The 15,166-nt window shown below is 39.0% G+C and overlaps 1 protein-coding gene across 15 annotated transcripts in view; it reads left to right on the forward strand.

Moving 5' to 3' along the window:
* Window positions 1-15,166, forward strand: part of PTPRD (protein tyrosine phosphatase receptor type D) — a 548,445-nt gene that overhangs the window by 519,996 nt on the left and 13,283 nt on the right. For all 15 annotated transcript variants that reach the window (XM_077966648.1, XM_077966651.1, XM_077966654.1 and 12 more), the window contains 5 exons: window positions 3,481-3,766; window positions 4,183-4,361; window positions 5,275-5,401; window positions 6,657-6,782; window positions 13,244-13,398. In XM_077966648.1, coding sequence (XP_077822774.1) covers window positions 3,481-3,766; window positions 4,183-4,361; window positions 5,275-5,401; window positions 6,657-6,782; window positions 13,244-13,398 — 873 coding nt within the window. The remainder of the gene's footprint in view (window positions 1-3,480; window positions 3,767-4,182; window positions 4,362-5,274; window positions 5,402-6,656; window positions 6,783-13,243; window positions 13,399-15,166) is intronic.

The raw sequence follows: 15,166 nt of genomic DNA on the forward strand, positions 1-15,166 counted from the left end.
ATATGTGCCACATTTTCTTAATCCAGTCTGTCACTGATGGATGTTTGGGTTGATTCCAAGTCTTTGCTTTTGTTAATAGTGCCCCAATGAACATACGTGTGCATGTGTCTTTATAGCAGCATGATTTATAATCCTTTGGGTATATACCCAGTAATGGGATGGCTGGGTCATATGGTACTTCTAATTCTAGATCCTTGAGGAATTGCCATACTGTTTTCCATAATGGTTGAACTAGTTTACAATCCCACCAACAGTGTAAAAGTGTTCCTATTTCTCCACATCCTCTCCAGCACCTGTTGTTTCCTGATTTTTTAATGATTGCCATTCTACCTGGTGTGAGATGGTATCTCATTGTGGTTTTGATTTGCATTTCTCTGATGGCCAGTGATGATGAGCATTTTTTCATGTGTCTGTTGGTGAAGGCAAGATTTTAAAAGCCAAATCTCAAGTGTTGCTGAAGTAATTCTGTCATAATTTTCCCAGTATTACATTGCCTGTTTCTCGTTGTCAGCTTTAGAGACTGAATGTTAAAATGGAGTTTGTACCTAGAAAGTAACTGCCTTTTCCATTATGTTTGCAAAACACTTGGTATATTTAATGTAGCCTTAAGACTTACTGGATAATTAGACTCACTAGAAAATTCACATTAATAAGAGTTAATTGTCACTATCATGATTTAAGAAATATGGGAATATAAGGAAGGGGTTAAAGTTTCTTTCTCAAGGATACACAGCCATTGATATCTGAGGAGGTATGTTAAGCCTCAAGGTCTTGCTTCAAGCTAAAACACATATTTAATATTTAAATCCCTCAAGAATTCTTCACCCTAGAAAAAGGTAACACATTAAGTTCCAAAGTCAGCTCCTTCCCTATCTTGCATATGAATGGCAAGATTGGGCAGTTAACAATATTTTGAATTTTGGGGAAAAAACAGGTTTTGTTCAAGTCAGAGCCTCTGTTATTTCTTTTCATCCCACAATTCATGATTTGAACCCACACATATTTGATTTTTTTCCCTTCCTTATTTTTTGGAAAAAAATATATCATCACCATTATGAAAAGGTTGATACTGTTTGGAGTTGGAGTTATTCCTACCAATTTTTCGAGATTCTGTAGTATCTTTCTGCCAGAATATAGAACCATGCATCATCCAGACATTTGAATGGTCCCTGATGCATATTTTGAGAAAATAGTCCTGCCATTATCTAGAATTGACTTGATATATAGGGCTCAGTTTTAAGGTTTACAGTGTGGTTTCCACTGGGAGGAACTGCATAAAACTGTGTCCAATTAGAAACGATTCACAGCTGCAATGAAGACAATTTAGTAAGACAACACAGAAAGAATGAAAGATGTTACTTGGAGTCTCAGGACCTGCCAAACACAGGATTTGCAAGAAACACAGAAAGACAAATCTTTTCCAGGTTGAGTCTGACTTAACGTTCCTTTAACTGCAATCTGATGGCTTATCAGGAGACCAGCAAAGAGACTACTTAAAGTGATTTTCCTGTCTCTTTATTCCCGATCAAACACTATGCAGAGCAGGCCTCGGATACTCCTTACATAGTTCCAAACGCTTGTCAAATGTAGGATTTTGCACGGACTGAAGAGTCCTGTTTCCTAAGTAGACCTACCTTACCAGGACTGGCTGCTCATTACTGGAGGCCTCTCAAGCCAGTCACTAGTGTGTTTACTTATTTCACAAACACTGTTGAACACTTACTGCATGCTTTGTGTAGGGCACACAAAGATTTTTTTTTAATGCAGTTCCTGCTCTCAAGATGTATGATATGGTTTATGGATGGCTGCCCTGAATTAATAATATAATTTGGTTAGAATTGTAGTGAAGAGGGGTATTTGAAGGCAACTAGGGATCTGAGGCAGAGGGTGATTAAAACCACCTGGGAGAGTAGGAATGGGGAATGTCAGGGAAAACTTGCCATCTGATAGGCTTGTTTAGAACCAACTAAATAAAATGAGACTTCGTGGATCTCAAGGAACTGGAACCATCAGGCTGCCTTCGCTCTATATTAATGTTTGCATCAGGTTTCCAATTGGTCTGTGCTGAGGTATGTGCTATCATTTGTAAGACTCTGTCGCAGAAGGCTTTTGCATGATGTATCAATGCCAAGTCAATTTGTGGGTTTATACTTGGTATTGGAGTCTTAGCATCAGTATTCAGGAGTCCTCTGGCATAGGACATAGGAAAGTAACCTAGTTTAAAATAGTGGTTATATCAAATTCCCACTTAGCCCAGTCTGCAAACCACAGAGCTCCTGTATGGAAGCTAGCTTTGATATACACTGTTCAGCAGTTAAATAAAGGTATTATTTTGTTTTTTTAAAAAGCTCTCTTACTGCTTGCAGCCACTTGATACCAAACAGAAACTGCCTTTTCAGTTGAGACAGGCACCCTGGTGAGCATTAACTCATTCGTTTTGGAGTTCTGATATCTTCATTGCACATGTGCCTTGCCAAACCTATGAAAATTTTACATGTAGCTCCCAGAGCCAGCAGTGTGATTACCAAAGCCATCCGTCTTTTTTTCATGCTATAATATCTTTAATTTCTCATCCTTCCTGTCCTTCAAGTTGTACTTCAAATGCCACATCATATACCAAACTAATACATCCTTTTTCTTTCTTGTTTAGAAATAGCTGTGTATAAAGTATTATGTCCCTTTGATACACACTGAGCTCTTTAGAGATAGCATCTAAGTCATCTTTATGTTGTATCCCCTATTTCACTTAGCAGAGTACTTCATTGTTTATTGAATGAAGAAACGGATAGATCAATGATCGACAAATAAATGAATACATAGATACACAGATGACAGGAAACATGGCATGTACCAAATGAAGGAGGCTGTCTGTTGCCTGTTATCTAAGATGGTAATTTAATTGACCTATTCCTGTTTATTACGTGTTTACCAGCCTGGTAAACACGCATGTCAGGAAGAGAAAGTATTTGTGATTGAACCATACTTGACACATAAATGTCCTCAGCCTGAAGGGTTTGATAAATAGGAAGCATGCAAAGTTTAGCTTGAGATTGTAAAAACAATCTTTATATTTTGTACATTGAATGAAAATAGACAGAGTTTGCAAAAACTATAGCCTAGTCAGACCTGGACCAAATATGGACAGACTAAATGTTTGTATTTTTTTCATGACTTCAAAAGAGTTCAAAACAATGTCCACTTTGTATTGCATGATCAAGGAACATAGTGATTATGGATTTAATATTTTTTACATTTTAAAACTAAACTAATTTTACTCAGTCTTTTGTTCCCTGCCCTCTGATTATTGTGCCTAGATAATACTTTTGACTTTAGAATATTACAAAGTCATCCCAATAGCTGTTTGAGTAGAAGTAATGGATGTAAGATCTAGTTAATAAGAATAATAAAAATACTTATATTATGTGTTGATATTCTGATAGGTTTATTTGGGCTCTTCTTTTCTCTTTATTTTCCTCATAGTGCGGGAGTTGGCCGGACTGGTTGTTTCATCGTCATAGATGCCATGTTAGAAAGAATAAAGCATGAAAAAACTGTAGATATTTATGGCCATGTAACTTTAATGAGAGCCCAGAGGAACTACATGGTTCAAACAGAAGACCAATACATCTTTATCCATGATGCACTGTTAGAAGCAGTGACTTGTGGAAATACCGAAGTGCCAGCTAGAAACTTGTATGCCTACATTCAGAAGCTGACACAAATAGAAACAGGAGAGAATGTCACAGGAATGGAGCTCGAATTTAAGGTATGGTATTGGATGTGATGTGGTTATTCAGGAGCGAGTCATTCTGGGTTTGTCTTTGAGTCAGGGCTTTACTTTAACCTTTCAAATTTGTGAAGTACAAGATTCATTTGACCTTTCCCTCAGGTGTATGATTCTAAAATGTATTCCTCCCCTTTTCCTCTTCTATTCTTTGCTTCCTAATAATATCTTCAGCCCTTACGTCTGCTAATTTGAGAGATTATACTTTCAGAAAATATATAGAAATCCACTAGGCTGTAGAGAGTAATTAGCTAGATATGAAAAGCAGTACAATTTGAATAGTCATTTATTTTAAGTAAACAAAAGATTTCTATCGAAAAGGGAAAGGTGGGGTACATTGCATTCAAACCATAGGTGAAATTGACTGGTGGGTTTTTCCTTTTTTTTCTATTCAACAGCGTCTAGCCAGCTCAAAAGCTCACACCTCAAGATTTATCAGTGCCAATCTTCCATGTAATAAATTCAAAAATCGCCTTGTTAATATTATGCCATATGAATCCACAAGGGTATGCCTGCAGCCTATCCGTGGAGTAGAAGGATCTGATTACATCAATGCCAGTTTTATTGATGGCTACAGGTATCTACTTTTGCTCCCCTGACTATGTGCCCTAGTTTCATAACCGGAATAAATTTCATCTTCATTCAAAGCATTTTCTTTCTGCATAGGTCATCATTTAGTTCCTTGATATTTTTTTATTATTTTGGATAGGAGTAAGAAGCAGTAGTTATGAAGTATTTAATCTGGCCTTCTGCACTCTTCTTTCAGAAGCCAATTGGATTTGTAAGGAGTTAAAGAATCTGTTTTGTACCATATTTCATAAATGTAATAGATTGTGTGAGACTAATTTCTAGAAAATGAAGCTGCACATCTAAGTGTTTCTTTTTTTTTTTTTTTTTTTTTTTTTTTTGAGACGGAGTCTCGCTCTGTCACCCAGGCTGGAGTGCAGTGGCCGGATCTCAGCTCACTGCAAACTCCGCCTCCCGGGTTCACGCCATTCTCCGGCCTCAGCCTCCCAAGTAGCTGGGATTACAGGCGCCCGCCACCTCGCCCGGCTAGTGTTTTTTGTATTTCTTAATAGAGACGGGGTTTCACCGTGTTAGCCAGGATGGTCTCGATCTCCTGACCTCGTGATCCGCCCGTCTCGGCCTCCCAAAGTGCTGGGATTACAGGCTTGAGCCACCGCGCCCGGCATCTAAGTGTTTCTTAAGTGATTTGTATGACACATGAAATTGAGCTATTAGCATTGCACTAAAATTCAAATAATGATAAAGACATACATCATAATATTAACAAGCAATTTATTTTGCAAGGTCCCTAAAATGTATTAAATGCTTTCATTTGATTGTGTAATCTTAGCAGGAATTTACCGCAATTGCATTAATAATATGTTTTCATTTTTTATTACCAGGTTGATGTTTATGTATCAAGTGTGAGCTTTTGCATGTTCTCTAAATACTGTAACACATTCTTTTCATTCTCTGTAATTCAGACAACAGAAAGCCTACATTGCTACCCAGGGGCCCTTGGCAGAGACCACTGAAGACTTCTGGCGGATGCTCTGGGAACACAATTCCACCATCGTTGTGATGCTCACCAAGCTGCGTGAAATGGGCAGAGTAAGTGTGTGGCCCTTGTGTCTCTCCTCATAAGACATGTACTCTATGGAGAAATGAAGACTTTGTTTTAATAACTCTTGTGCTAGTGTCATTTTTTTGGAAATGCAGTGGACTCTGGACACAATCCAGACCATCGTTCCTTGTTAGTTTCTAAATTTGTAAAGCCACATCAAGTTTTAAAATTTCCGTGTTTTAAAGAAAGATCTAGTGATTTGTTTCCAGTGAAGCACAAACATAGAGACAAATGAGTAGCAGGTGACCCTGTTTGACTTATGTCTGACTCTCAGCATTTTCTTACTGCCCTTTGTTCTGGACATGCTAGAGTTTGATGTGCCATCATTTCTCTGTATGAAGGAACTTGACTTTCTTTTCTTCCTGTGGCAAATTCTTACTTGCCTACCTTTCACCCCCATTGAATAAAGTGTTGGAAAGTGATGTAATTTTTCTAAGGATATAACCCAGTAATCCCAGATCCACTTTTTTAAAAATGTGGGTTTTTTGGGGGAAATACACATGAAATAGTATTAGAAATACTTAAGGTTTCTACTATTTATTAATATTACTCTACTATTATGACCTAATATTATTTAGAGATACCTCTTAGATTGACTTCATGTAAGCATTTTTTCGTATTTGCCTCAGATATTTTCTTTCTGTCTTCTTTGTGTCAATTAAATAGAAGTGCAGCTAAAGCCCAACTTTTAAAGCCCCCAGAGAGAACAAAAAGAATATCAGACTAGGAAAGTAACTGACTTACTCTGATGTGGTCACTGACTCTGCAGGGTTTAGCCAAGTCATTAAAATGGCCTGGGCCCCCCTGTTTCCTTGACAAGTAAGATTGGAACAAATCAATTCAGACGTTTCTATGCCCATACTGATGGTTCTCTTCATTCCAAACCATAGTGGTGCAATGTATTGTTGTCATGGCCAGCATTGTCCAAGGACTGATGTAATTATTTGGATAACTTGTAGGTGTGAAGATGCTTACCCTATCAAAGTATTCAATTCAACTCATGTATATTAAGCAGCTACTATCTGCCAGGTACTGTGCTGGATCCCATGGGCAAATACTGAACCAAAGGGTTTCCCTATGAAAGGAGCTCATGGTTTCAAAGACAAAATGAGTCATATACAATTGGAATTGCCTTGAATTTTGAAATTTTATTAATGGGATAAGGAAATTAGATAGATAGATAGACAGACAAAATGTTCTTTATACTTTGCATAGTTTAACATTAATCTTCTCTCCTTTTAGGAGAAATGTCACCAATACTGGCCAGCAGAACGGTCTGCAAGATACCAGTACTTTGTTGTAGATCCCATGGCTGAGTACAACATGCCACAGTACATCCTAAGGGAATTCAAGGTCACAGATGCCAGGGTAAGTTGGTGCAGTCTTCAACTCTTAACCATTAGCTGAAAAGTAGTCTAAGATACCTCTCTCTGGGAGAAGCATTTGACTGTCATCCCAAAGAAAAATCACTCATTCTGGAGAACATTTTTTTTTTTAATATGTAAGAGTAACTTTTCCTCTGTCTGGCAAGCTTTCTCCCAAACCTTAGTTTGGCTTTCATTCAAACATAACATCTGGCAGCTCAACCTTGGGGATGCACTTGGTGAGTGTTTGTGCTGGGAAGTTTTTACTGATTGGTTGGCTGTGCTTACATTCACCTTCTCAGCTCATTCTCTTTGGAGCTTTTTTGACTTCTTCATTACTTGAGGCTGTAAATATGTTGTTGTTTTGCAAAGCCCTTTAGGTCATATGGACCCAGAGGTTAATTTGGTATGATTTTAAAACTGCAGAGCAAATGGCATTCTTTAGAAAAATCTGACAAGCTTTGCACATTCTAATTTGATTCCTGGCATGGCTTATTCCTCAGTGTGCTAATGTGTCTGTCCATGAGAGCTGTGATCCCGTGACCCTTGATGGCTAATTTTCATTCTGCATTTCTTATCTGGATTGTTGAGTCCAAGGTTCAGCCCTGATGTAAGATGTTCCATGCATAAACTCTAATATCTTTTTGCCTTTGGCCACTTTCAACCCATAATTACAAACACATCTTAAGGGAGAACAGGTCAGTTCAAAACCTGCCTTGTGCTTGGAACTGTCATAGTGGGTGGGTTGAATAAAACTCTAGGGTAGATCTATTTAGTTGATCCATTGTTTTTTCTGGAAAGCAGCTTTCTCCAAATTTATGTTTGGAGATTGTCTGCTAATCACCAAAGCCTGGCCCTGGCTGTTGACCTTAAGTGAGAGAGAAATTGGTTAGCAGGAGGGTTGGCCTCGGTGACCGACCTGTTAATCCCAGAAAGTTGTATTAACTATTCTGAAGGTGACTGTATTCAAGGCAGCAGTTAAATCTCTAGGTCTTGAGTGTGACCTGCCCCATTGTTTAAAAAAACAAAAAAACAGTACTTTTTTAGAATTTGAAGCTAGGTATGTGAGTGAAAATAGAAAGTGCATTCTGAGTATACTCACCAACTATTCCTGGTGATAAAGAAAAGAGACCAGACCCCACCAATGGCAGAGATGCCTTTCCTACTCCACACATGCCCAACTTAAATCTGATCACAATAAACACAAGAAGATTGAAACCAGAAATTGCTCACCATTTTTGTTAAGTCTCCCTGTGATTGTCATCTCAACTTCCCAGTTTAGGAAGCAATTCGGAACTTGAGAATAGAGTATTTTTTTTTTGTCCCTTCCTTTTTTTAAAAAAAATAATACTTTAACTTATGGAATACATGTGCAGAATGTGCAGTTTTTTACATAAGTATATACGTGCCATGGTGGTTTGGTATACCATCAACCATCATCTACATTAGGTATTTCTCCTAATGCTGTCATTCCCCAAGCCCCCAACCCCACAAAAGGCCCCAGCGTGTGATGTTTCCCTCACTGTGTCTATGTGTTCTCATTGTTTAACTCCCACTTTTGAGTGCAGCATTTGGTTTTCTGTTCCTGTGTTACTTTGCTAAGAATGATGGTTTCCAGCTTCATCCATGTCCCTGCAAAGGACATGAACTCATCCTTTTTTATAGAATACTCACCATAGTATTCTATGGTGTATATGTGCCACATTTTCTTTATCCAGTCCATCATTGATGGACATTTGGGTTGATCCCAAGTCTTTGCTATTGTGAGCAATGGTATATTAACATATGTGTGCATGTGTTTTTATAGTAGAATGATTTATAATCCTTTGGGTATATACTCAGTAATGGGATTGCTCGGTCAAATGATATTTCTGGTTCTAGATCCTTGAGGAATCACCAAACTGTCTTCCACAATGGTTAACTAATTTACACTCCCACCAACAGTGTAAAAGTGTTCCTATGTCTCCACATCCTTTCCAGCATCTGTTGTTTCCTGACATTTTAATGATCACCATTCTAACTGGTGTAAGATGATATCTCATTGTGGTTTTCATTTGCATTTCTCTAACGACCGATGACGGTGAGCAGTTTTTCATGTTTGTCGGCCGCATAAATGTCTTCTTTTGAGAAGTGTCTGTTCATATCCTTTGCCTACTTGTCGATGGGGTTGTTTTTTTTCTCGTAAATATAACTTCTTTGTAGATTCTGGATGTTAGCCCTTTGTCAGATGGATAGATTATGAAAATTTTCTCCCATTCTATAGGTTACCTGTCCACTTTGATGGTAGTTTCTTTTGCTGTGCAGAAGCTCTTTAATTAGATCCCATTTGTCAGTTTTGGCTTTAGTTGCCCTTGCTTTTGGTGTTTTAGTCCTGAAGTCTTTGTCTATGCCTGTGTCCTGAATGGTACTGCCTAGATTTTCTTCTAGGGTTTTTATGGTTTTAGGTCTTAGGTTTAAGTCTTTAATCCATCTTGAGTTAATTTTTGTATAAGGTAAGGATCCTGTTTCAGTTTTCCACATATGGCTAGCCAGTTTTCCCAACACTATTTATTAAATAGAGAAGCCTTTCCCCATTGTTTTTCCTCAGGTTTGTCAAAGATCAGATGGTTGCAGATGTGTGGCGTTATATTTCTTTCTCTTGCATGATTGCCCTGGCCAGAACTTCCAGTGCTGTGTTGAATAGGAGCGGTGAGAGAGGGCATCCTTGCCTTGTGCCAGTTTTCAAAGGGAGTGCTTCCAGTTTTTGCCCATTCGTTATCATAGTGGCTGTGGGTTTATCATAAATAGCTCTTCTTATTTTGAGATACGTTCCATCAATACCTAGTTTATTGAATAGAGTTTTTAGCACGAAGGGCTGTTGAATTTTGTCCAAGGCTTTTTCTGCATCTATTGAGATAATCATGTGGTTTTTGTCATTGGTTCTGTTTATGTGATAGATTACATTTGTCGAGATCCATATGTTGAAGCAGCCTTGCATCCCAGGGATGATGCTGACTTGATCATGGTGGATAAGCTTTTTGATGTGCTGCTGGATTTGGTTTGCCAGTATTTTATTGAGGATTTCTGCATCAATGTTCATCAGGGATATTGGCCTGAAATTTTTTTTTGTTACATCTCTGCCAGGTTTTGGTATCAGGATGATGCTGGCCTCCTAACATGAGTTAGGGAGCATTCCCTCTGTTTCCCTTGTTTGGAAAAGTTTCAGAAGGAGTGGTACCGGCTCCTGTTTGTACCTCTGGTAGACTTCGGCTGTGAATCCGTCTGGTCCTGCACTTTTTTTGGTTGCTAGGCTATTAATTACTGTCTCAATTTCAGAACTTGTTATTTGTCTATGCAGAGTTTTGACTTCTTCCTGGTTTAGTCTTGGGAGGGTGTATGTGTCCAGGAATTTATCCATTTCATCTAGATTTTCTACTTTATTTACGTAGAGGTGTTGATAGTATTCTCTGATGGTAGTTTGTATTTCTGTGGGGTCAGAGGTGATTTCCCCTTTGTCTTTTTTTATTGTGTCTATTTGAGTCTTCTGTCTTTTCTATCTATTTTGTTGATCTTTTCCAAAAGCCAACTCCTGGATTCATTGAGTTTTTGAAGGGTTTTTCGTGTCTCTATCTCCTTCAGTTCTGTTCTGTTCTTAGTTATTTCTTGTCTTCTGCTAGCTTTCGAATTTGTTTGCTCTTGTTTCTCTAGTTATTTTAATTATAATGTTAGGGTGTCAAGTTTAGATCTCTCCTGCTCTCTCTTGTGGGCATTTAGTGCTATAAATTTCTCTCTACACACTGCTTTAAATGTGTCCCAGAGATTCTGGTACATTGTGTCTTTGTTCTTATTGGTTTCAAAGAACATCTTTATTTCTGCCTTAATTTCATTATTTACCCAGTAGTCATTCAGGAGCAGCTTGTTCAGCTTCCATGTAGTTTTGTGGTTTTGAGTGAGTTTCTTAATCCTGAGTGAGTTCTATGAGTGAGTTCTAATTTGATTGCACTGTGGTCTGAGAGACCATTCGTTATGATTTCCGTTTTATTGCATTTGCTGAGGAGTGTTTTACTTCCAATTATGTGGTCAACTTTAGAGTAGGTGCAGTGTGGTGCTGAGAAGAATGTATATTCTGTTGATTTGGGGTGGAGAGTTCTGTAGATGTCTGTTAGGTCTGCTTAGTCCAGAGCTGAATTCAAGTCCTGAATGTCCTTGCTAATTTTCTGTCTCATTGATCTATTGACGGTGGGATGTTAAAGTCTCCCACTATTATTGTGTGGGCGTCTAGGTCTCTTTGTAGGGCTCTAAGGACTTGCTTTATGAATCTGGGTGCTCCTGTATTGGGTTCACATATATTTAGGATAGTTAACTCTTCTTGTTTCATTGATCTCTTTGCTGTTTTGTAATAGCCTTCTTTGTTGTTGGTTTAAAGTCAGTTTTATCAAAGACTAGGATTGCAACCCCTGCTTTTTTTTTGCTTTCCATTTGATTGGTAGATCTTCCTCCATCCTTTTATGTTGAGCCTATGTGTGTCTCTGCATGTGAGATGGGTCTCCTCAATACAGCATGCTGATGTGTCTTGACTCTTTATCTTGCCAGTCTGTGTCTTTTAATTGGGGGCATTTATCCCATTTACATTGAAGGTTAATATTGTTATGTGTGAATTTGATCCCGTCATTATGATGCTAGCTGGTTCCTTTGATGCATTTTCTTTATAGTGTCAATGCTCTTTACAATTTGGTATGTTTTTGCAGTGGCTGGTACCAGTTTTTCCTTTCCATATTTAGTGCTTCCTTCAGGAGCTCTTGTCAGGCAGGCCTGGTGGTGACAAAAATCCCTCAGCATTTGCTTGTCTGTCTCTCCCTTGCTTATGAAGCTTAGTTTGGCTGGATATGCAGTTCCGGGTTGGAAATTACAGTATTGTTAAACAGATAACCTTTAAAGAAAGTCAGGCAGTCTTTCCTCCAAATAGAAGGAATTCGTACACATGAGTCAGAAATGAAATCCCCAGGACATTCAGAGGAGAATAAATCTGTATTACCTAGCCTCTGAGTCTCCGTCCTGTGCTTTCCAAATCTTTTCCAGAGACAGAGGGGAATAAATCATGCTTCCATGGTAACCATCCATAAGGTACTTGTGGGTCCAAATAGTTTTCTCTGTTTCTCAGGATTCCCACACACTTGGTGTCATCTTCCTGTTTTACCTCCATCCCCAAATAACCTCAGCCAGGAATCTGGCATGTACCTGTGAAAACCACCAAGCAAGGTGATGAGTGCTCATCTCACGTTGAGATCCTTTCTCTTCTCAATATGAGTAATGATAAATATTGAGTCCCTGTTCACTTACCCAGAACCTTGGGAACATGCACACATGTATCTAAAACAACTTTGATGGGGAAATATGTGTTAACAAAGATGGAAAGGAGGAACAAGTTGAAGCCTCTCTAATGAGAAGAGACCATTTAGGAGTGGGACCTCTTCAAGTGACTTCAGTCTCTCTAAGCTTGGATTATTTCTGTCCGCTAATGAGTCAGGGGAGAAGGTTGATGGGCAGTGTATCATTCCTGCTTCTATAAACAGAGGTTCCTTTCCACTTTTCTTGTGCTTCTAGAAACACCTTAAAATTCCACAAGGAATCAGAAATGCCTTAGTGTCTTCTTTTCAACCCAGATGTACTTCATGAGTCAGAGCAGTTTTACCTAATCACTCTGAAAAAGGAAAACTGCTCTTGCATCTGGCTTTTTTTCCTACCTTTTGGTTTATCTATGTTAAAGTCCCTCACAGGCTGTTAATTCCTCTGGTCAGCCAGGGAGAGCTCTTTTTCAGAAAGCTAGTGGTCCTTGGTATCCTTGAGGGATGCTTTATTTCCCACTTAACAGCACAGTCACATGGTTCATGCTATGTCCCCTGCCATGGCTAGAAATTGTATTCCTCTGAGATATGGGGGGCATCTAGGTTAACAGCAACTACTGGGTTTGTGTCAGATCCTTCAAATGTCACCATTTGTCATTTGACAATGTTAGAAATACGCCAGCACAGCAGATGTGAAGTTATCATGACAACTGCAAAAGCTCTGGTCTGGATGCCATGCCTGGGTGCTTGTTTCAATATTACAAAGTGATAAGATTCTGAAATTTTTAAAATGGAGTATTTATGTTACATTTTGAAAAGAACGCAGACATGATCAATGGTTACGAACCCAAACTTTGGGTCTCAGAAGCATTTGCTAATGGGGGAACTATGTGGCTATTTACTAACGAGAACCAGGTTTTTGACTGGGCACTGCGAGAGTAAATAAATTTGTTATTTAAAGGTATGTGCGTATGGACAATATTCATAGCATATGCACTAAGTTTCTAGTTAAACGTGTTCCTAACTTTTTCTACCCTTTTTGTTTTTGGGAAATAAAAATGACTGCTCTTGTGGTCTGTGCGCTTGCTGAATCCTCCTGGCGTCTTCCTTTGTGGCCGGGTATGTGGCTTTCCTTCTAAAGGACGGCCAGTCCCGAACAGTAAGGCAGTTCCAGTTCACTGACTGGCCAGAACAAGGAGTGCCAAAGTCCGGAGAAGGATTTATTGACTTCATCGGCCAAGTCCATAAAACAAAAGAACAGTTTGGCCAAGATGGACCCATTTCGGTCCATTGCAGGTAAGTTACAATTCAAGAAGGGTAAGTTTCCATTTGTGATTAAAGCAGTGATGATAACTGTGAAAATAAGTGTTGGTGGTTCTTCATTGTACACACTTTTTGTATAAGTTTGCTTATTTGAAATATTATTGTTGGAAATGTATTATGAAACAAAGCAGGTTTGATTTCTCTTTTCATAAAGTGAAAATAATCAGAGGAAAACGTTTATCCCCAAAATTTGCTTCCTGTTAGACAAACCAGATTACCAATTTTACCTTAATAGGAATCGTTGGTACCTCCCCTAGTAATAATTTGTTGTGTTAATCATTTCATATTTGCTTTTGCTTTCATAGCAATGCATTGATAACAATCTTTCTCCTGTGTTTGTCTTTGTGAAAAACTCATGAATAGCTATCAAACCTTAATGACAATACTAATTCCTGCCAGTCAATAAGTGCTTAGTATGGTACCTCAGTTAAAAATGCAATTTGCTTGAAAATTGTTGCTATATCAGAAAATGAAGTACCTTCAAGTTAATTTTCAATAGTTTCTAGAGCATTTTATAACTCAAGTCATTGAAGTTAATAGAAACAGCAAGTAAATGGTTCAGACATTCACCGTAAATTTAGTGTTTTTAGAAGTTGCTGTGCAAAAACCTTCTAACAAAAGGAATTCACCACCTAATTTTATTTAAACTAATATATTTTAGGATTCTAGCAACTTGACATCTAAGTTGCTAATCTTTTTATGGTGCAACTCTTGAGAGAGTTTATTAAAAAATATATTTTGCTGCAGCACATCAAAGAAAACTATAGTTCTTAATGACATAGAAAGCAGGATCTCAAAACGGGCCAAATATTAGACTTGGGCCAAGATACCTCTGTGTTCCAGTCTCAATTCTATTATTTGGCTCTATGATAATGAAGTTTCTCTGGACCTCAGTTATCTTAGCTGATGTTTACAGAAGTCCTTTCTAGCATCCTTTGTTTCTCAGGCATGTTATGAGAAGCAAACCTTTATGTACATTTTCTTTCTAATGAGTCATTAAACATCCTTTGCATACCAACCAAAGAGCATGTAGGAAATAATACTAACCGTCAAGGAGAGCTGGAAAGACGGCCGAATAGGAACAGCTCTGGTCTGCTGCTCCCAGTGAGATTGACACAGAACGCAGGTGATTTCTGCATTTCCCATTTCATCTCACTGGGACTGGTTGGACAGTGGGTGCAGCCCACAGAAGGTGAGCCAAAGCACAAGGGATCAAGGGATTTCCCTTTCCTAACCAAGGGAAGCCATGAGAGACTGTACCGCAACCATACACTCAGGCCCAGATACTGCGCTTCTCCCACAGTCTTTGCAACTGGTAAGCCAGGAGATTCCCTCCTCTCCCACAGTCTTTGCAACTGGTAAGCCAGGAGATTCCCTCCAGTGGTGCCTGGCTTGGCAGGTCCTACCCCTACAGAGCCCAGCAAGCTGAGATCCACTGGCTTGAAAATCTCACTGCTAGCACAGCAGTCTGAGGTCTACCTGGGACACTCAGCTGGGTGAAGGGAGGGGCGTGTGCCATTGCTGAGGCTTGAGTAGGCTGTTTTCCCCTCACAGGGTAAACAAAGCCGCCAGGAAGTTCGAAATGGGCTGAGTCCACCACAGCTCAGCAAGGCCGACTGCCCCTCTAGACTAGATTACTCCTCTCTGGATGGGGCATCTCTGAAAAAAAGACAGCAGCCCCAGTCAGGGACTTACAGATAAAACCCCCATCTCACTGGGACAGAGCACCTGGGGGAAGGGG

The sequence above is a fragment of the Macaca mulatta genome, chromosome 15 (assembly GCF_049350105.2).
Source record: "Macaca mulatta isolate MMU2019108-1 chromosome 15, T2T-MMU8v2.0, whole genome shotgun sequence".
Classification (NCBI taxonomy): Eukaryota; Metazoa; Chordata; class Mammalia; order Primates; family Cercopithecidae; genus Macaca; species Macaca mulatta.